Source organism: Somniosus microcephalus, chromosome 11 (genome assembly GCF_052327205.1).
Source record: "Somniosus microcephalus isolate GS21.2 chromosome 11, FLI_Smic_1.0, whole genome shotgun sequence".
Taxonomy (NCBI): Eukaryota; Metazoa; Chordata; class Chondrichthyes; order Squaliformes; family Somniosidae; genus Somniosus; species Somniosus microcephalus.
The window spans coordinates 214,744,930-214,765,613 of record NC_140997.1 but is presented as its reverse complement, the minus strand read 5'-3'; the positions used below and the strand labels follow the sequence as shown (position 1 = coordinate 214,765,613).

General features: G+C 44.5%; 1 protein-coding gene across 1 annotated transcript in view; it reads left to right on the top strand.

The window, feature by feature from the left end:
- LOC147111226 (mitogen-activated protein kinase 14A) overlaps positions 1-20,684 on the top strand; it is a 40,770-nt gene that overhangs the window by 17,476 nt on the left and 2,610 nt on the right. The window contains exons 5-11 of the mRNA XM_086001909.1: positions 5,139-5,168; positions 6,529-6,576; positions 11,174-11,288; positions 14,308-14,379; positions 16,084-16,163; positions 17,760-17,838; positions 18,607-18,780. Of these exons, the coding sequence (XP_085858035.1) occupies positions 5,139-5,168; positions 6,529-6,576; positions 11,174-11,288; positions 14,308-14,379; positions 16,084-16,163; positions 17,760-17,838; positions 18,607-18,780 (598 nt within the window). The remainder of the gene's footprint in view (positions 1-5,138; positions 5,169-6,528; positions 6,577-11,173; positions 11,289-14,307; positions 14,380-16,083; positions 16,164-17,759; positions 17,839-18,606; positions 18,781-20,684) is intronic.

Below are 20,684 nucleotides of genomic sequence, written 5' to 3'. Positions count from 1 at the left end.
GACTCCGGCTATCTTGAGCGTGACCCAGATAGTTTGGTGATCCTCCGTTTTGATCACATTATGTAGTTTCAGCTCCTTGCTTCCAGAGTCTGTATCACTTTTCTGTTCGTCTGCACTACTCTCCGTCACCTTATGTACCTTCTTGTACTTCTCCTGTGGGGATTTCTTGCTGCTGGTTTTCTTTTCCGACCTGCAGACTCTTGCTATGTGTCCTACTTTTCCACACTGTCTGCACACTTGGTCCTTGAACCAGCAATCATTATGGTCGTGTGTTGTTCTGCCGCAGCGATAGCACTTCACTGTTCCGTATGACATTTCATTTGTGCCATATTCTTGCAGTCTCCGTTGTATTTCTGCCGCGCCCCATGCTGCTGCTTCGTGTGATACTGCCATGCTGAAAGCCTTGTCCAGCGTAAGATCCTTTTCTGATAGAAGCCGTTTCTGGGTTCCTTCACTTTGAAGCCCACACACAAACTTGTCCCTTTAAAGTATCTGCTAGTCCCGTTCCAAACTGGCAGTGTTTCGATAGCTTGCGCAGTTCCGTTAAAAACTCAGCATTACTTTCATCTTTATGCTGGTTCCTTTTGTGAAACTTAAATCTTTCCGCTATCAGCAGCGGTGTGGGGTCTAAGTGGTCCTGTAGGATTGACATAATGTTTTCAAAATCCTTTTCCACTGGCTTCTCTGGGGTTACTAGGTTTCACAGTAAGCCATACATTTTTGCACCCATTGAATTCAACAATACCAGCGCTTTCCTGTCATCTGGCACTTCATTTGTCTTGCAGTACACTTCTATGCATTCGACATATGTCGTCCAATCTTCGACTTCATTGTCGAACGCTGTGACACTGCCACTCTTCGGCATCCCTGGGTGTGGTTAGACTGGCTGAAAATGGCGTCTCCCGCGCTCTCCCTTCTTCTCCGCTGCGGCTCAAAAAGGCGTCACCCGCGCTTTCCTTTCTTCCCCACTGACGCTGCTCGGCCCTTGAACACCGGCTGCGCTCTGCGCGTTTTCCTGCGCGTCTCTCTCTCTCGTTGACGCTGCTCGGCCCTTGAACACCGGCTACGCTCTGCTCTCCCGTCGACGCCGCTCGGTCCTGAACACCAGCTGCGCCCTGTGCGCTCTACCCTCTCTCTTCTCCCGTCGACGCTGCTTGGCCTTTTTTTGTGCTGTCGGTCGGCTGTAGCCGCCGCTGTCCAGGAAGGGTCTGCGCCGTACCTGTTGCCAGCCCGTTTTGCTGGACCACCGTGACTGGAGAACCAAGCCCAGCTCTCAACAGCCTCCCCTGCGATGCTCAAGTCTCTGCTGGATGGTCGACGCCCGTGCTTCTGGACTCGGCCTTCTTCTTTCACTGTTCTCCATGAGCGAATCCCTGGGAGGTGATGCAGAGTTGCAGGTAGGTTTGAATCTTCTCGTCGCCAGTGTTAGATCCGTGTATCTTGATGTTGTGTGTCCTTCAATAATTAGACAAGAGACTGCAGGGAACAATCAACAGGTGTTTACTGGATGAGGGTTACTCTAAAAACTAACTGTACAGATCCCTACTCAGGGTTTATATACAGGTGTGGTCACTGCCGGTACCACAGTATACAGGAGCTGTAAAAAGTAGTTCTCCCCTTAAAGGTACATACACTACATCAACCACTAATCAAGTGTGAGACTTGACAGTCATTGCCGGCAGGCTGCTTGACTATGGAGGACATCACAGCTGGGCTCAATCCTGTCCTCGCCCAAAATGTACGCACTTTCAGCAGGGTAACTGGGTAGCAGTGAAGAGCAGGAAACCCATCTGATGTTTCCCTTACCAACCCTGCTCCCTGAGGCCAATTGTAGTGCCTCAACCACTGGCCCGAATGAAATCAGCACAAACTTGGGATCCTCCTGGTCTATATTGCTCGGAGATATGTGTAAAACATTAGGAAAATTCAAATTTACAGACTTTTATTTTTTTTTAATTATGTTTTTATCACTCTGAATTCTCCAGTGATGCCCATCAGTATTTCTAGCAGTGGGAGACAGTGAGAACAACCCTGAACTTGATTTTTGGGCTCCTTCAGGATCTGCTTGTAATCAATGATTTCCTAATTTAAAGTGTGCTCCTTAATTCTAAAATGCTCTACTATGTGAAGTAGCAACACTGACACTGATTTCAGGATCACTAGTGTAACATCATGTTTATGTATAGATGAGAGTCTGGAAGATGTGTGACCTTTTTGTGCATCCATTTTATTTGCGCTGCGTTGGTGGGCTTCCAATTAGGAGGGAACAAACGTGGCCAAGCAGCTGCCTGGACAGATTTTCTTTTCCTCTCTGTTATATTGATGCATTTTTTAATAAGCGCAGATGAAGACAAGTATAACAAAAATCACTTGGAAGCTGGGACAGTTACAAAAAGACAGGTACAGGCTGACTGATGTCTGCCATGTTTTTATCACTGAATTCCACACTGATGCCCATCAGTATTTCTAACTGTGTGTTCCATATTCATTTCGATTCTCAATAAATAAAAGGGTTTTACTTAATCTGAATTGACTCAATTCAGTGTTTATGATTACAAACAGAAGGTGAATTGTCTCTCCCCCCCCCCCCCCCCCCCCCACAATCTCCCATAAATCCTCCTCAGTGATTCAGCTTCTATTTAAAACTCTAATTCAGGTCCATCGTGAATGCTGAGTTGGCCATGGAAACGGATGTAAATGGGGGGGGGGGAAGCTTGGAATGAAAGGATTTGAAAAGCTTGATGTGAATGAAAAAGGCTTTTTGACATGTCTGGCAGTGACTGAAGCAGCTTTGGCAGCGGGAAATGCCTAACTCCTCTTCATCGCCATTTAATCAGTTCTTTAGTTCTGCTGAATTGAAAGGAATATGCATGCTAAAGACGGCCTGCGATCAAGCAGTCAGTGTATTGCACTAAGGAGGAACAAGAATACCTTGATGACCAATCCCTCTCCCTTAATTCAGGGAGTTAATTACACTAGCTTTCCTCAAGGTTGCCCATGGAACAGGTGTCCTGTACATTTTATATTGACACATCTCAGTAAAATAGCTGTAGTGTAGGAGTCTACGCACTCCTAACAAAAACACTGTGAACTAAACTGGTAGTTAACAAACTTAGTTTAATGCACTGAAAGTATTACAAAACAAGAAACGCAGGAGGAACTCCAAACAGGTCTGTACACCAGCTCACTCCACGAGGACTAACTGGAAACACCCTCCAACCCTGACGTCATGACATCATCACGTTTCCCGCCGTTGGGAACGTCACGTGACCCACGTGATGACGTCGTCACGTGACCCACGTGATGACGTCATCACGTCAGATCGCGATTATATCGATCCCGCGCTGTTTAAACAGGGCAAACATTAAAAGGTAACAATAATGATTAAAGACAATTGTACAAGTTACTGTGAGAGTCTCTTTGGTGGCTTTGCCACAGTAGGATACTTTTGAGCACTTGGAGGTAATCTGCACACCTCATAAACTCAAAGATGACATTTTAACGGATTGTACTGGATCCCTTTTCAGACGGATGATATTTCACACAGGCGCTGGTAATTAGTGCCAGACCCTGGCACTGGAGAAATGAAAAGGTGGGAACAAATAGAAGGGGAAAAATAAGAGGGAATGGAATGGGGTGAAGTGACTGTATGGGGGTAAAATTCAAAAACATGAGGTACGTGGGTTCACTGACCTGAGCTGTGAAGTTTCTTTGGGTTCTGTTGATTGCTATCTGATATTTTGCATATTTTGGACAAGAATGTAGGATCGGACAGGTTACCTATAGGAATTATCAAATGCACACTAAAAAGATTTGCATTTATGTAACACAATTCTCAGAATCCTCCCCAAGTGCCTCATGTTGAAGTGCCGTGACCAACAGTGCCGCTTCCCTCAGTATTGCATCAAAGTGTCAGCCTAGGTATTGTGATCATTGTGCACTGTACATCCACTTTGTAGTAGGTGCCATGAATAATATATTGTGATCATTGTATGTAGTGTATCTATTTGTAGTATGTGTTATGAATGATATATTGCGATCATTGTACATAGTATATCCATTTTACAATGTGTGCTATGAATAATATATTGCGATCATCATACGCAGTGTATTATTTTTGTTAATAACATGGCTGTAGTTATTATTATTAGTGTCATCTATGGCACAGTGGGTAGCACCCTGGCCTCCGGGTCAGAAGGTTGTGGGTTCAAGTCCCACTCCAGAGACTTGAGCACAAAAATCTAGGCTGACACTCCAGTGCAGTGCTGAGGGAGTGCTGCACTGTCGGAGGTGCCGTCCTTTGGATGAGATATTTAACCGAGGCCCCGTCTGCCCCCTCAGGTGGATGTAAAAGATTCTGTGGCATAATTTCAAAGAAGAGCAGGGGAGATATCCTCGATGTCCTAGCCAAAATTTATCCCTCAATCAACATCACTGAAACAGATTATCTAGTCTTTGTCACATTGCTGCTTGTGGGAGCTTGCTGTGCGCAAACTAGCTGCCGCGTTTCCTACATTACAACAGTAACTGCCCCTCAAAAAGTACTTCATTGGCTGTAAAGTGCTTTGGGACGTCTGGTGATCGTGAAGGGTGCTGTATAAATGCAAGTCTTTTTTATTATCATGGCTCTTCAACATCTGTCTAGCATTACTGATGTAATGTGTACATATGTCCAGACTCAATAGTTGGTAAGCAAACAATAGGACTTATCACAGCCTAACATTTGGGAGATCAGTTCTTATCAATTTATCACCCAAGAAAACCATGAATTTATTGGTGGAAATCTGTGAAAACTGTTTTTAAAGGTCTCTGAGTTCTGAAGCTCTGAAGGGGAAGAACGCTAAGTGTAAACTGGGACTGCTTATTGGGTGGAAGTTTCATCGCCACTGAAGATTTGGACTCCTTAATGTGCAGTGGCACTAGTAGAACCCATCTCCACTCGAAGTACACCTCCCCAAATCTGACTGCACTGGTGGGTCCCACATCCACTCAAGGTGCAGACAGACACCTTCATATATAACGGCACTAGTGGGTCAATTATTCACTCAGGAAGACCTCTTCAGCTATAGTCATTCAATGTCAAGATGTAAGGTTTTTACTTTGATATTCACTGATCTTTTGTCTGATTTCACCCACAGTACATCCATTCTGCTGGGATTGTGCACAGGGTAAGGCACTTTTTTTCATAACCCTTTACAGAACGTCCACTCGGGATCCATAATGGGGTACAGTGGATACAGTTTCTCCTTTGAGGAAGAAATGGCTCGTAAACCACGAATGTCAAATTATCCCCTTTACATGGTCTATTTATACCACAAGTAATAATATTACATTAACAATGGCATACTTAATTAAAAGTTACTTTTAAAGGGCTTTTTCATCTTCATGCAATTGGTCAACTGCTGTAACATCTGGTTTAATCCATGTAAAATGATATTTTTGAGTGGATGCAATCCAGATTGTGTCTCTTAAATGCCCCCTCTTTTCCCCCCCCAAATGTTTTTCTTCTCCTTTCCTTTCTTCTAGGCCTCTCCAGATTTGAGCCCCCTCAACACTCTTCCTTAGCTGGGCTTGCTACAAAATGGGTGGGGTTATTTCTGGGTTTTATTATTCTGCCAAAAGAATGGAAAATTCCTAAAAGGAGAATCTGAATCTCGGACCTCACTGTTTACTTTTCCAACCAGAAAGTACCAGTTCTAATCTCAGCCCAAACTGACTGGAACTCCAACTGGGAGAAGCCATCGTCTAATCGACAGGAGCTCTCAACCAGAAAATCCAAGGTCTAATTCCAGGTGTGACTGACGAAAGCTCCCAACTAGAGTCTGAGATTCAATCCAAGTCAGCTGGAAATCCCAACCAGAGTCTGAGTTTAAAACCAATGCCCAACTGACTAAAACTCTCCATGGTAATTGGTAATGAGAATCTTTTTGAATGATTTTATTACACATAGCAAACAGAGGATATTAACTTCAGAGATAATTCACTCGGTTAATTCCAGAGATGAGGGGGTTGACTTAAGAAGAAAGGTTGAGCAGGCTGGGCCTATACTCATTGGAGTTTAGAAGAATGAGAGGGGATCTTATTGAAACATAAGATACTGAGGGGGTTCGACAAGGTAGATGTAGAGAGGATGTTTCCCCTCGTGGGGAAATCTAGAACGCGGGGGCATAGTTTTAGAATAAAGGGTCGCCCTTTTAGAACTGAGATGAGGAGGAATTTCTTCTGAGGGTCGTAAATCTGTGGAATTCTCTGCCCCAGAGAGCTGTGGAGGCTGGGTCATTAAATACATTTAAGGTGGAGATGGACAGATTTTTGCAAGATAAGGGAGTGAAGGGTTATGGGGAGCGGGCAGGGAAAGTGGCTTTGAGCCCAAGATCAGCCATGATCTTACTGAATGGCGGAGCAGGCTCGAGGGGCCAAGTGGCCTAAACCTGCTCCTATTTCTTATGTTCGAACTCTTCTATTGAGATAATGCCAGTACTTTGCTTGAAGCTGCTAAAGATAGCTATTTTTATTGTTTCCGTGCAGGACCTCAAACCTAGTAATCTGGCGGTGAACCAGAACTGTGAGCTAAAGGTAAGAATAAATTTATGAGACGAATGGGACATCCAATTGAAAACCCAAAACAGGGAAGTGTTCAGGACATCTGCTAAATGTGTAACAGTTGCACCCTACATTTTCAAAGTGTATAGAAATTCTCTGTTTTCCCAAATGTCTAAAAATTAATGTATGCAGTTTCCTTTGCTTTGGTGCCCCCAACACCCTTGAGCAGATGGGGGAGAGTGCATTGGATATTTATCAGGTCCCAACAGATACATTTAAACAGAGAACGACAAAACCGTATCTGAGTGATGAAGTGAACATTTACGTGGTTGCAGCCCAGACTGATGGGATGAAGATTGCCTCTTTTTGTTGGCTGTAAGAGTTCTAAGTTAGACGAGTCTGGACAGTCTTAACCCAACTCTCTACGGACACAAGACGGCAGCAGAAAAACCATGTATTTTCAGCAGTTATTGGCGTGGCATTGGGTGTTGAACTGTGTAGCTGCAGGAATGCCTGGAGCAGGAAATGGAGATGTTATAATTTGACTGACGCCAAGTGTGGATGCTCTGCTGAAGTAGGGAGTCGAGACGCATTGTTGGGACGCAGAGGTGGAATTACTTCGCAACGAATACTTTGATTACCTGACATGGAATGTTTAATCAGGAGAATTGTGACTGAGTGGGAAGCTCTGCTCAGTGGCTAATACAAGCAGTACCTAAATGGAGAGTTTATGATGAGCACAAAATGAAAACTGATCCATTTCCTGATATTAATGCTCCTGACTTTCTAAAGCAAAATATTCACAAATAAACAAATAAAAATTCCTTTGTTCATCAAAGTCCATGAAATAAATAGCTTTAGTGTAGCACAAGTATCTTCAAATAATCAGACAGCGATACCCTTATAGTTCTAGATTCGCTTACTTTTACAATTGTATCTTGATTTCAGTTTGTGAGTTTGAGATTATGGATCAGGAAGGCCATTCGCCCAGTTTGGTTCATCCATCCACAGTTACCCTTGCGTCCTCCTCTTGCGGCCTCCAATTGGATCTTAAATAATTCCAGGACTTTCACCTCCGCTACATATTAGGAGTTCATTCTGTGTATTGATTACTCTTTGTCTGTCCTAAATCTGACTTTTAGTAGTTTAATCCCTTGTCCTAAATTTAGTTTATAGTATTCCAGATTTACCTTTTCCATACCATTTACAATGTTGTACCTGATGCGCTATCAATTACTCATAAAAAACTGAGAGTTAAGAGAGTAACTAAAGGCTTTTATTAACAAAAGAATGAAGGTCTGCCTCGAGTGGTCGACCGGTCCAGAAATACAAAGGGCTGGGGAGCAGTCACCTTTATACTAGGACTTGTGGGAGGAGTCAGCCGAGGCATGTCCAGGCATGCACACAGTGGAATACAAACAGTGGTTTACCACAGTACCTCTATAAGATCATCTCTCGGATGTCTCTTTTCAAAGGAGATGACCCCAAATTTCTCCAGTCTATCCTCATAACTGAGATCTCTAAGGCTACGGATCACCCTTCAGCCCGTAAATGTCTTTTATGTGTCTCTCTGACCAGAGCTGAACACCGTACTCAAACTGACTAGTGCACTGTACAGTTTGATCATGACTTCCTCCGACTTGTATTCTAATGTTTTGGCTATACCGTAGGGTTCCCAACCCTCCCGCACTGGGCGGTAGTCTGCCGGAATGGGCGAATGGTCTCCCGAGCGCTGCTGCTGCCGACTCGGGAGAAACGGTCCTTGTATGTGTGGTTCGTGCATGCACAGTATCCTGAGAATCGTGGCTTGCAACCAAACCCCGTTGTCTGAGCCCTGCAACTCCCCTGCTATTCGGAGTGCACCGCTTCCTTACCGGTTGTGAGGCTGACGGCATCGGGGCCAATGAAAATCGCCTGGAAACTCCGTGAGTCCTGAGAGAGCAACTGGGGGAGAGAACGAGGGAGAGAAACACAAACTGAGGGGGGTAGGGAGAGAAACACAAACTGAGGGAGAGAGAGGGCCACAAACTGAGGGAGGGAGAGAGAGGGCCACAAACTGAGGGAGGGAGAGGGCCACAAACTGAGGGAGGGAGGGAGAGGGCCACAAACGGAGGGAGGGAGAGAGAGGGCCACAAACTGAGGGAGGCAGTGAGAGAGAGGGCCACAAACTGAGGGGGGGAGTGAGAGAGAGGGCCACAAACTGAGGGGGGAAGTGAGAGAGAGGGCCACAAACTGAGGGAGGGAGTGAGAGAGAGGGCCACAAACTGAGGGAGAGAGGGAGAGAAACACAAACTGAGGGAGGGAGAGGGCCACAAACTGAGGGAGTGAGAGAGAGGGCCACAAACTGAGGGAGTGAGAGAGAGGGCCACAAACTGAGGGAGTGAGAGAGAGGGCCACAAACTGAGGGAGGGAGGGAGAGAGAGGGCCACAAACGGAGGGAGGGAGAGGGCCACAAACTGAGGGGGGTAGGGAGAGAAACACAAACTGAGGGAGGGAGGGAGAGAGAGGGCCACAAACGGAGGGAGGGAGAGAGAGGGCCACAAATTGAGGGAGTGAGAGAGAGGGCCACAAACTGAGGGAGGGAGAGAGAGGGCCACAAACTGAGGGAGGGAGTGAGAGAGAGGGCCACAAACTGAGGGAGGGAGTGAGAGAGAGGGCCACAAACGGAGGGAGGGAGAGGGCCACAAACGGAGGGAGGGAGAGAGAGGGCCACAAACGGAGGGAGGGAGAGAGAGGGCCACAAACTGAGGGAGGGAGGGAGAGAGAGGGCCACAAACTGAGGGAGGGAGAGGGCCACAAACTGAGGGAGTGAGAGAGAGGGCCACAAACTGAGGGAGTGAGAGAGAGGGCCACAAACTGAGGGAGTGAGAGAGAGGGCCACAAACTGAGGGAGTGAGAGAGAGAGCCACAAACTGAGGGAGGGAGAGAGAGGGCCACAAACTGAGGGAGGGAGGGAGAGGGCCACAAACTGAGGGGGGTAGGGAGAGAAACACAAACTGAGGGAGGGAGGGAGAGGGCCACAAACTGAGGGAGGGAGGAAGGGAAAGAAACACACATTGGGGGAGAGGGAGAGTTCATGTCGGCCTGTGATGTGCTCTGTTGTATAAAATATTTTGTTCCGGGAGTTGGGCTGCTTTGGTCCTTCCTACAGAGGACTGAGCCTCACCTCCCTGAAGCTGGGCTTCAGCGGTGGGGTGTGGGTGTCAGTGAATTGAATTAGGTTTGGTTTTGGTTTCAATTTATTATTTTTATAACTTGCTCTGTATTGTAAAAATTAATAAAATTGTCTGAAAACTTTAGTTAGAAGTAATTTGCATCGATGACGGTTTTTGTTGAATCAATGAAATTTACTTGGTGTTCCTCATTGCGGTCGATAGTGTAGAAACATCACAGAAGTAGTTTTTATTTAAACATTCCTTACCCTTAAATTTTTCTATTCTTTTGTGTTCTTTCTTTGATTTATAAATTATGTTATTCATCTCCGTATAAAACAAAGTCAAATATTTTATTCGGGACTTGGTGGTACTGAGACACTCAACTAAGGAAAATGCAATAACATTTGCAAACGGTGAGCAAATGTCACGTGATTAAATATCGTGATTAAGCTTCACATGAGCAGTGTCACGTGATTGAATGCCATGTAATCAAATGTCACATGATCAAATCTCCAGGAATATGTTAAACCAGAATTGGCAACCCTAATATACAGTTAAACATTCTATTGGCTTTGTTGTCTGCTGCCCTGCATCAGTTGAACATTTTGAGCATTAATTCTAGTATGGCTCTTAGAGCTTTTTCAAATTCACCGTTGGCTATTTCAACGCCATTCATGGAGTAAGTGCATTGCCTATTTTTCCTTGTGTGTAGTATTTTACATTCGGCTGTAATAAATCTCATCTGTCATTGTTCCGATATAAATTAGAGACAGTAGTGGTCCCAACACCAATCTCTGGGGCATCCCACTCGGTACTCGCCCCTCCACCCCCATGCTAACATAATTCCTCCAACAAGTACCCATTGTTTCCTACCTCAGCCGATTTCTTATTCATATCCAAGATTTACTCTGAATTCCCACACCTTTGAGTTTAACCAATAGCCATTTGTGGGGAACTTTTGTCAAATGCAGTCTGCATGTCTAGGCACAACACATTGGAGGGCTCACCACAGTCTATTTGGTATGTCAAGGAAGTTGGTCAGGCAGGATCTTCTGAGATTCGGTGGCTGTCATTAAATGGGGAACTGGCAGAACCCTCTGTGAAAGTAGTTAAATCTAAACTATCTGTTCATCTCTTTCCTGAGCTAGAGTCTGTGACTCCCTTGTAGAATTTCTGATTATGTTAAACATGTTATAAATGATCAGAATAATCTCAGGCTGCTGGCACCAGTGAGTCATAACATAGCCCATCAGATTCTAGATTTTGGATTGGTTTATCATACCAAGATGGAGATGAGAGGCTATGTTCTAACTCACCGGTACTGACCCTCTGAGGTTATTTCGAACTTTGATGGACTGCAGTGGTCTGTTTCTGTCCTATCTGTTCTTATTTCCAGTATGTAAAAATTATTATGGTGGTCATAAAAAAAAGGTGATATCTCAGCATCCGTTTTTCTTAAATAACTTTCTTTTCAGATTTTGGATTTTGGATTAGCTCGTCATACTGAGACGGAGATGACGGGCTATGTTATAACTCGCTGGTACCGACCCCCTGAGATTATTCTGAATTGGATGCACTACAGTTATTCAGGTGGGAATCTGAGGTAACCTAAAAGTACAAGGCAGCAACCCGCATGGTTCACTGAGTTTATCCAGTGAGTAACGGAGGCATAAGGGCCAGGTTCGACTTCGTTTGTGCAGAGCTAGCTGATCTCAGCTGGGGATAATGGTGCTGGTAGCAATAGGTCAACTCAATTGGCATTAGTGACCCTGGGTTAGGAAAGGAAAATCCTCTCGGGTTCCCACTCCTGTTCACTATCCAGTTGCTTCTGCGGGAAGAGCATGTGTGTCAACATCGGGGGACACAATGATTGGGCTGGACTGAGTTGCCCCAAGGTTGAACTTAAATTAATAATGGGCACTTACGAATCCAGGGGATGCCTGACAACCATGGAGCTGTACCCCAATTATTCCACAACGACCTACAAGAAAATCTAGAGGTACCAAATCTGGGAAATTATAGACAAAAAGCAAAATACTATGGATACATAGAATATACGGCACAGAAACAGGCCATTCGGTCCAACCAGTCCATGCCAGCGTTTATGCTCCACTCGAGTCTCCTCCCATCCTTCTTCATCTAACTCTATCAGCATAACCCTCTATTTCCTTCTCCCTCATATGTTTATCTAGCCTCCCCTTAAATGCATCTATACTATTTGCCTCAACTATTCCCTGTGGTAGGGAGTTCCACATTCTCACCACTCTCTGGGTGAAGAAGTTTCTTCTGAATTCCCAATTTGATTTCTTGGTGACTGTCTTATATTGATGGCTTTTAGTTATGCTCTTCCCCACAAGTGGAAACACTCTCTCTGTGTCTACTCTATCAAAACCCTTAATAATTTTAAAGACCTCTATTAGGTCACCCCTTCTCTTTTACATAAGAACATAAGGATTAAGAGCAGGAGTAGGCCATTCGGCCCCTCGAGCCTGCTCCGCCATTCAATAAGATCATGGCTGATCTTTGACTTCAACTCCACTTTCCCGCCTGATCTCCATAGCCCTTGATTCCCCTAGAGTCCAAAAATCTATCTATCTCAGCCTTGAATATACTCAATGACATCTTTTCCTGATACTGGAAATCTGAAAACAAAACAGAAAAGGCTGGAATACTTAGCAGGCAGAATAGCTGGAGTGACAGAAGTGAGTCAGTCAGTGTTTTAGGTCTGAAGAGCCTTCCTTGGACTCGGGAAGGGTTTTAAGGCCTAAAATGTCGACTAACTGACTTCTGTTTCTCCACAGAAGCTGCCTGACCTGCTGAGTCTTTTTTTAGGCTTTTTTGTTTGTGTTCTGGGCAATTACAGTACTGGCCTTGCATTATCATAAACTACAAACTATTTTCTCATATACAGGGAGGTGATGAGTGAAGGGAAAACATGGGAACAGTAGCATAATGGTTATGTTACTGGACTAGTAACCCAGATGATCCAGAGATGTGAGTTCAAATCCCCACCATGGCAGCTGGGGAATTTAAATTCAGTCAATTAAATAAATCTGGAATAAAAAGCTAGTATCAGTAACAGTATCAATATTTGTCAGGCATCCCCTGGATTCCCATGTAACTACAGGATTGTTGTAAAACCCCATCTGGTTCACTAATGTCCTGAAGGGAAGGAAATCTGCTGTCCTTACCCGGTCTGGCCTATGTGTGACTCCAGACCCACAGCAATGGCCCTGAAATTAGGATCGGGGGCTTGCCGCGCGTGCAAGCCCCCGATCTGCACTCACCCTGCGCGCCGACATCTGAAGCCTGGGCCTGCTTGCATTTCCTGTCACAGGCCCGGTTCAGCTGTCGGCGCGATGTGCTTGCCTGATCCAGCGGCATAGTTAGTGCGATGTGCCGGCTGGGATCAGGTGAGCACTGTGCAGCCAATCAGGGGAGGGGAAACTCATTCATGAGTTTGACAGTAAGAGCTGTCAAACTCATGAAAAGTATGGGCTGCCAAAACACTATTTTAACTTTAAATAAAATTTTAAAAAACATCCCACTGATTATAATAACTATAAATAAGTTTAAAAAAATGTTTTAAACAATTAATCAATTTTTTGAAAAAAATAAATTAAAAAAAAATAGGGTCTAAAACTAAACTTACCATCCTGTAAATTCTTTAAAAATAACAAACTTGTGGAAAAAAAAATTCTACATTGTACTAAAAGCCCACTTACCTGAAAAACTAAATAATTACGTCTGGTTTTTCCACGCGTAAAGACCGGAGGCCTTTACACGTGCGCAACTCTGGGGGGGAAAAAAAAGGATTTTTACTGTGCACGCGCTGCCTGTGCAGTCGCGCGCGTTCTGCCTCTTAACCAGCACGGTGGCATAGTGGTTAGCACTGTTGCCTCACAGCGCCAGGGACCCGGGTTCGAATCCAGCCTCGGGCGACTGTCTGTGTGGAGTTTGCACATTCTCCCCGTGTTTGCGTGGGTTTCCTCCGGGTGCTCCGGTTTCCTCCCACAGTCCAAAGATGTGTGAGTTAGGTTGATTGGCTATGATAAATTGACCCTTAGTGTTAGGGGGATTAAATACGTGGGGTTATGGGGATAGGGTGGGATATGTGTCGGTGCAGGCTCGATGGGCCGAAATGGCCTCTATTTGCACTGTGGGGTTTCTGTGATTCTGTGAACCCCTTGGGTCAGAGGACAGGAAATGCCGGTTTTCAGCGCATGCGCTGTGCATGCTGAAAACCGGCAATTCCTCCGGGCACACGCGTGAGTACCCCGTCCGTCCTCACGTGTTGTGCCCGGAATTACTGGGCCATTGTGGTTGACTCTTAACTTCCACTCAGTTGTATAAAAACCATTACGACATGGAATGCAGTGGTTCTCAAGGGCAATTAGGGATGGGCAATAAATGCTGGCCTTGCTGCCGATGCCCTGTGAATGAAGATGAGAAATTTATTACAATAATATAATGCTTGTGTTTGTATAATGCCTCATCATGTTTAACCTCTCGAAGAGCTTTGCACAATGAATTATTTTTCAAGTACACTGTAGTTACGTTGGCATATTTATCTAACCCTTGCTCTCTCTGCTCTTATCCTCTTGTACAGTGGATATTTGGTCAGCGGGCTGCATCTTGGCTGAGATGGTCACAAGGTCTGTGATCTTCCCTGGATTTGACCGTATCCTTGAATGAAATATCTGCTGAAATATTAACCGATCGGTTATTTTGAATGAGAAGAAGTCTGTTCCATTGTTGGGTGAATACAACTTTCAGAAACAAGGCTTGTGTCTTGTTCAGCCAGTGGGGTCAGGTGGAACACATTCCAACCATTCCCTTTCTCTGCAAAGCCAAAAAATATCTTTTTAGCTTAATTGGAAACTTCTGAAGTGAAGAAAGACTGTATTCACACCAAAAGCTTAACATAAGTGGTTTTGGCTTTGCACCACCCTTATTATTGTGGCGTGTAATCGGGTGTCAAGACCAGAACTGACTCCGAAGTGAAGGGACTCTCACTCCTCTTTGCTCTGATGTCAGGTTGGGTCCTGACTAATATTCCCTCGCGAGCGCGCAGCTATCTGTCAGTCCCACGCAGCCCGGGACCGGCTTTTCAAATGTGACATTTCGTGCATGCGCAAAACTTTGATTTGGCCGCGCAACCCATTAAGGGGACCACGCACCCCAAAAAAAATTAGGGGGGAACGTTGGCCCTGACTCTGGAATAGGGTCCATTTCCACTATAACCGTAGTGGATCTTATAATGATCTGGCAATTGTTACTTCCAGCATTTCCAAAGAATCATTAAAGTTCTCTCTTGTCCCTGGTTTACTTGTTTTCTGGCTTCATTTGAACGCATTCCCTGTGACTGAATAATGAGTGGGACCAAAAATCTTCCTTAAAAGATCACACTTGGCAAAAGATGGTATTCTTATTTGAGTCGCAATTAAACACAGTGATACAGATAGACAGGTATAGTATTAATATACTGTATTCGCTGCTCATGATGCGGTCTCCTCTACATTGGGGAGACCAAACGCAGATTGGGTGACCGCTTTGCGGAACACCTCCGTTTAGTCCGTAAGGGTGACCCTGAGCTTCCGGTCGCCTGTCACTTTAATTCTCCGCTTCACTCCCACTCTGATCTCTCTGTCCTCGGCCTATTGCATTGTTCCAATGAAGCTCAACGTAAGCTCGAGGAACAGCACCTCATCTTTCGATTAGGCACTTTACAGTCTACCGGACTCAACATCGAGTTCAACAATTTCAGATAATCCCTGCCCCCATTTTTCATGCTGTATGATTTTTACCACTCCCATTTGCAACATTTTATCTTTCCTGCCTCTTACAAAAGTACAGGATGTTTTTTCAATTCCTGCCCCCCCCCCCTCCCCACCCCCTTGCCTCTGCACCTGCTTAATATGTTACATCTCCAGCTTTTTCCAGTTCTGATGAAGGGTCCCAGACCTGAAACGTTAACTCTGTTTCTCTCTCCACGGATGCTGCCTGGCCTGCTGAGTATTTCCAGCATTTTCTGTTGATAGACTGTCCGTGTCCAAAATCGGAGCAGGAGAGGCGGCTAGAGAGGGATTGAACAGAGTGTAGGATCAAAGCTTTAGCTCTGATGTTTCATGTGATCTAAAAAAAGACAGACACAATGGATGGAAGAGGTGTGATAATGTGCTTCCCTGGAATTTTGAACAAAAATTCCCGACGGATGTCAATTTCCTGCATATTGGATGGATGTTTATTGAGGGATTAAAGTGGAGGCCAGGGGAATTGTGTATATTCTTCCCGAGTACACACACATGGTATAAGGGGGAGTATGAGGGCTGCACTGTGACATTTACTATTTGGCTCTTGGTTGTTCTTTAACTCTTCCATGCAGATTTTGATCAACTGAAAAAGATCATGAATGTGACAGGAACACCACCACAATACCTGGTGGATAAGATGCAGAACAAAGATGTATGTATGAGTTCCAATAAATAACCTTTAAATTATTGGCCAGGACACCGGAAGGACTCCCCTGCTCCTCTTCGAAATAGTGCCATGGGATTTTTTCCATTCACCTGAGAGGGCAGATGGGGCCTCGGTTGAACGTCTCATCCGAAAGACAGCATCTCCGACAGTGCAGCGCTCCCTGGAGTGTCAGTCTAGATTTTGTGTTCCAAGTCACTGGCGTGGGACTTTAACCCACGACCTACTGACTCAGAGATGGAATTGCTACAATGCACTGTAACTTACTAGGAAGTAATCTGAAATAAAGGTTACCTTTTAAGATTTTGAATAACGTAGGATTGCAATAGAGAATAAGAATATTTTTTCAGAGAATGCTGTGAATAGTTTTTCCTCTATGGCTCCATATGATCTGTGATAACATTTCAAAGCCATTTGCTAATCATTCCCCCATCCTCTTCTGAAAGCATTGACTCCTTGCTGGGCTACCATTTCACAGGTAACAGTGGCCCTCTGATACCTTAGCCAAATGACCATTCGTTATGTGTGAGCCAAGACAGTGAGTGACCACAGTCTATTTGACTGAAGGAGCATCAGTGCTGAGCCGATATGGTCATCACCCAACATTTACATATGTGAACGTCAGCAACAGTTAATGAACAGCAATCAAGTGCAAGGACCCTAGCTAATTGTTTCCTCCCTAACCCAGAGGGATTGCTGCCTCCTGATAGATCTCTACTGCCACCACAGTTGAGATAATAACTCAGCACAGATTGAATCTGGGATCTTGCTTCCATCTACACTGCCTACAATTCCACCTATCTTTGTGTCATCAGCAAATTTGGATATATAACTTTCTATGCCATTATCTAAGTCATTATGAAATACTGTGAATAGTTGAGGCCACAACACAGATCTCTCCAGGACATCACTTGTCACATCCTGCCAATTAGAGTACCTGCCCATTATCTGTACTGCCTGTCTCCTGACACTCAGCCAATTTCCTAACTAGGTCAATAATTTTCCCTCAATTCCATGGGTTTCTACCTGAGTTAACAGTCTCTTATGTAGAACTTTATTAAATGCCTTCTGGAAGTCCATATAAATAACATCCATAAACATTCCCCTGTCCACTACTTTAGTCGCCTCCTCAAAAAATTGAATCAGGTTTATCAGGCATGACCTACCTTTCACAAATCCATGCTGGCTCTCTGAACACCTCAAAAATCATCAGTTGATCAGTCGCCTTATCCTTAATTATAGACTCCAGCAATTTCCCGACAATAGACGTTAGGCTAACTGACCTATAATTCCCTGGTTTCCCTCTCTCGCCATTCTTAAATAGTGGAGTGACATGCACAATTTTTCAATCTAAAGGAATGGTTCCTGAATCGAGAGAACTTGGAAGATTATAGTTAGGGCATCAGCAATGTGCTCATCTACTTCCTTTAAAATCCTTTAATAATGTAATGGGAACATAAAATGTTGCATGGACTCCATGGAATGTTCAGTGCTCTGAACTTTGGATTGCTGCATTTGACATTGTTAAGTAAACAGTGACTCTTGTCAGCTTTGTTTGCGATTAATATCTTTGGATCTCTTCAGGCAAGAAACTATATCTGCTCCCTCACACCAAAAGAGAAGAAAAATTTCCAGCAAGTTTTCCCCACAATGAAAAAGCAAGGTATTGGAAATACTGGTAAAGCTTATTTGGGGATGAAATGAACCGGGGATTACTGCATGAGGGGAGGGGTTGATAAAGAAGGGTAATTACACAAGGCTATCCAATTCCATTTTCTCTATAGTAAATTGGCAAGACAGTAACTATCTTGGAGGCTATAGCTACATAGAGACAGGAGGAATGAAATAAATGGGAGGAGAAAATCCATAAAAAGGCAAGTTATAATTGATAGAAGAGTAAAAACTTGAAAATAGAGTAAATAGGTCTCTTGATGGTCGTCGTCATACGTGTCTTCACACTGTTCCCTTTTGGGGAACTGTATGAAGTGGTGGAAGGATTTCTGGCCGCGATTAACGCTCCTTCCGTGACCGTAACCATCTTCGTACCAGCCATTAGGGTGGTTAGTCCTATGGCGGGAGGGTTTTACGGGCTCCCACAACCCATACGAGGGGGGGGGGGGGCCACCCACACCCATGGACGCAAGTATCCCGCTGGATGTCAACCCAGAATTTAAAGCCGAAGCTCCGACTCCACTTGCCGGTACTGTCTGGAGCGGGGTTCGAAACCCTACGCCTTCTGGCCCAGTGGCGGGGATGCTACCGCAACGCCAAAGGCCCACTCCATCTTGATGGTGAGAGTACTGATCTCTATGTTCAAGGAGAGTGGGTGTGGAGTGCTTTTATGTAATAACTTGCTGTGGGCCTTAGCTGTATATAGCATATATGTGTTGCGATGAGACTAATTTACCTGTCTCTCTCCCTTCTCCCCTAGCGGTTGATCTGCTGGAAAAGATGTTGCTTCTAGATCCTGATGGGAGAATAACCGCTTGTGATGCATTAGCACATCCTTATCTCAGTGAACATCATGATCCAGACAATGAGCCAGTGGCGGAACCATATGATGATGCCTTTGAAAGTCTGGACCTGAAGGTTGAAGAATGGAAAAGTAAATGTTACTCTCAGTGTCTCTCACTTTATAACAGTCTCTTATTTTCTGACTTTCTTACTTTTGGAAGCTCAATGTGGTGCACTTCTGTGGTTGAACTGGTAGGCCAAGGCACGGCTCCCCGCTCTCCATCTAAGGTGCTTTGAAAGGAGATGGTGAAAGAACAGCATAGGGTGATGTATCTTCCGATATTCACAGCCTCCCAATGGGGGAAGAATCTGCTCTTGCTTGCTGACGATGGTACAGGGAGAACTGCAATCCATTGTGTGGGAGGGCTTGGGCATAACCTGCTTAATACTCAATGGCATAATGCATTGGAGCACATTCACTGTATGCAACATTGTATGTAGCCAGTTTTCGCTCTTTGTGGGAAAGAACTAGTTAATCTATGGCCCAAAGATCAATTGCACAGCCTGCAACCCCACCCTGGTTATGTAGAAATCCCACATGATAAGGGCCCTTTGATATTTATTCATCCAACTCCAAATGGCTAAACAGCAGCTGATTTTTTTCTGACTTGGGTGTCATGACTTGCCTCAGATGCTGATGTACAGGATTCCCTACTGAGCTGCTCTCTCTCCAGTAATGGCTAATATCCTAGCGCAAGTGGAGACCCAAACAGGTGGTCACCACTGGGCTGAAAAGCATCAATAGCATTTAAATGTAAAGATGTCTCCCATCAAGTAGGTGGTTTTATTTCACATTTTTATTACAAAGATTCTTTAATATCCATGGTCTTCTGAAAGAGTTTGCTGCTCCTCTCCTATACAGGGTGTGAGACTGCACGTGTGCTAGAGACTGGCAAGATGTAGAGTGCAATTTGGACTGATTAGGGTCAATTATTCTTTTCTAGTTTTTAAAAAAAAAACACTGATTCCCTTGCCAGACAGTCACAAGCCAATGACAGGATATAATTCCAGCTGAAATATATTGCCTGGCTAAAACTTTCTGCTCTCTTTCCAGCAGAGAGTGTAACAATGGTGTGTAACTGTCCTACCATAAGGAGGTTTAATAATGCGCACATCTTCTGTGCAAACTATTTCACTGGTTTGCTATATTGATTTTCTAAGTTCTCACTCAGATGTGGGCAGGCAGACATCGACAAATAACCACTATACGTTGTTCTTGCAATGTTTTTATGTGCATCAGTAGCTTACTCCCTATGCTAGGACATGTGTTCCACAAGTTTCATCTCTATCAGTAAGTTAAAGCCACTTTGAATAAGTAATTTTTCAGTCAGATTGGTAATGGGATATCAGGTAGGAGCATAACATTCTACCTTGGTGGGGGTTGGCTACATATGTCTTCACTATGTTTAGAACATGCTCACTGCCAGAATGGTATTCACCAAGATCATGGTCCACCTATGTTGCTGGGAAATGGCCTGTCAGGAGGGTAAATTCGCATGGGATCAAAATACATAGCCCTCAGGCTCAATAGTAACGTCAATTCAATCAGGTATGAGATACTAAAAGTAGGTTTCTAAGCTTGGGTGGCTCTAATCAGCAATAAAAACAGAAAATGTTGGAAATACTCAGCACGTCAGGCAGCATCTGTGGAGAGAAACAGAGTCAACGTTTCAGGTCGTTGACCATTCGTCAGAACTGGCTCTAATCAGATGTGCCCTACATGGACACAAGAGTTGCTAAGTACAAAACAGAGGAACGTTATTATGTTTAACATGGTGGGTGGGTGGTTGGTTGGTTGGGGAGGGGGAACCCTGCTTTGGATCTTATATATGGTGTACCAAATTTGGGAATGGTTGATCACTGTATAAGATGGAGGTGTGCTGTTAAATTAAGCAGTCTGTCTGCCTTGTGCTGTACAAAACCTGGGAGTGCTTGATGGCAGGTGAAGGGCATGATTGCTATGTAGTAACAGGAAGTGCATCATTAGGGTTTATG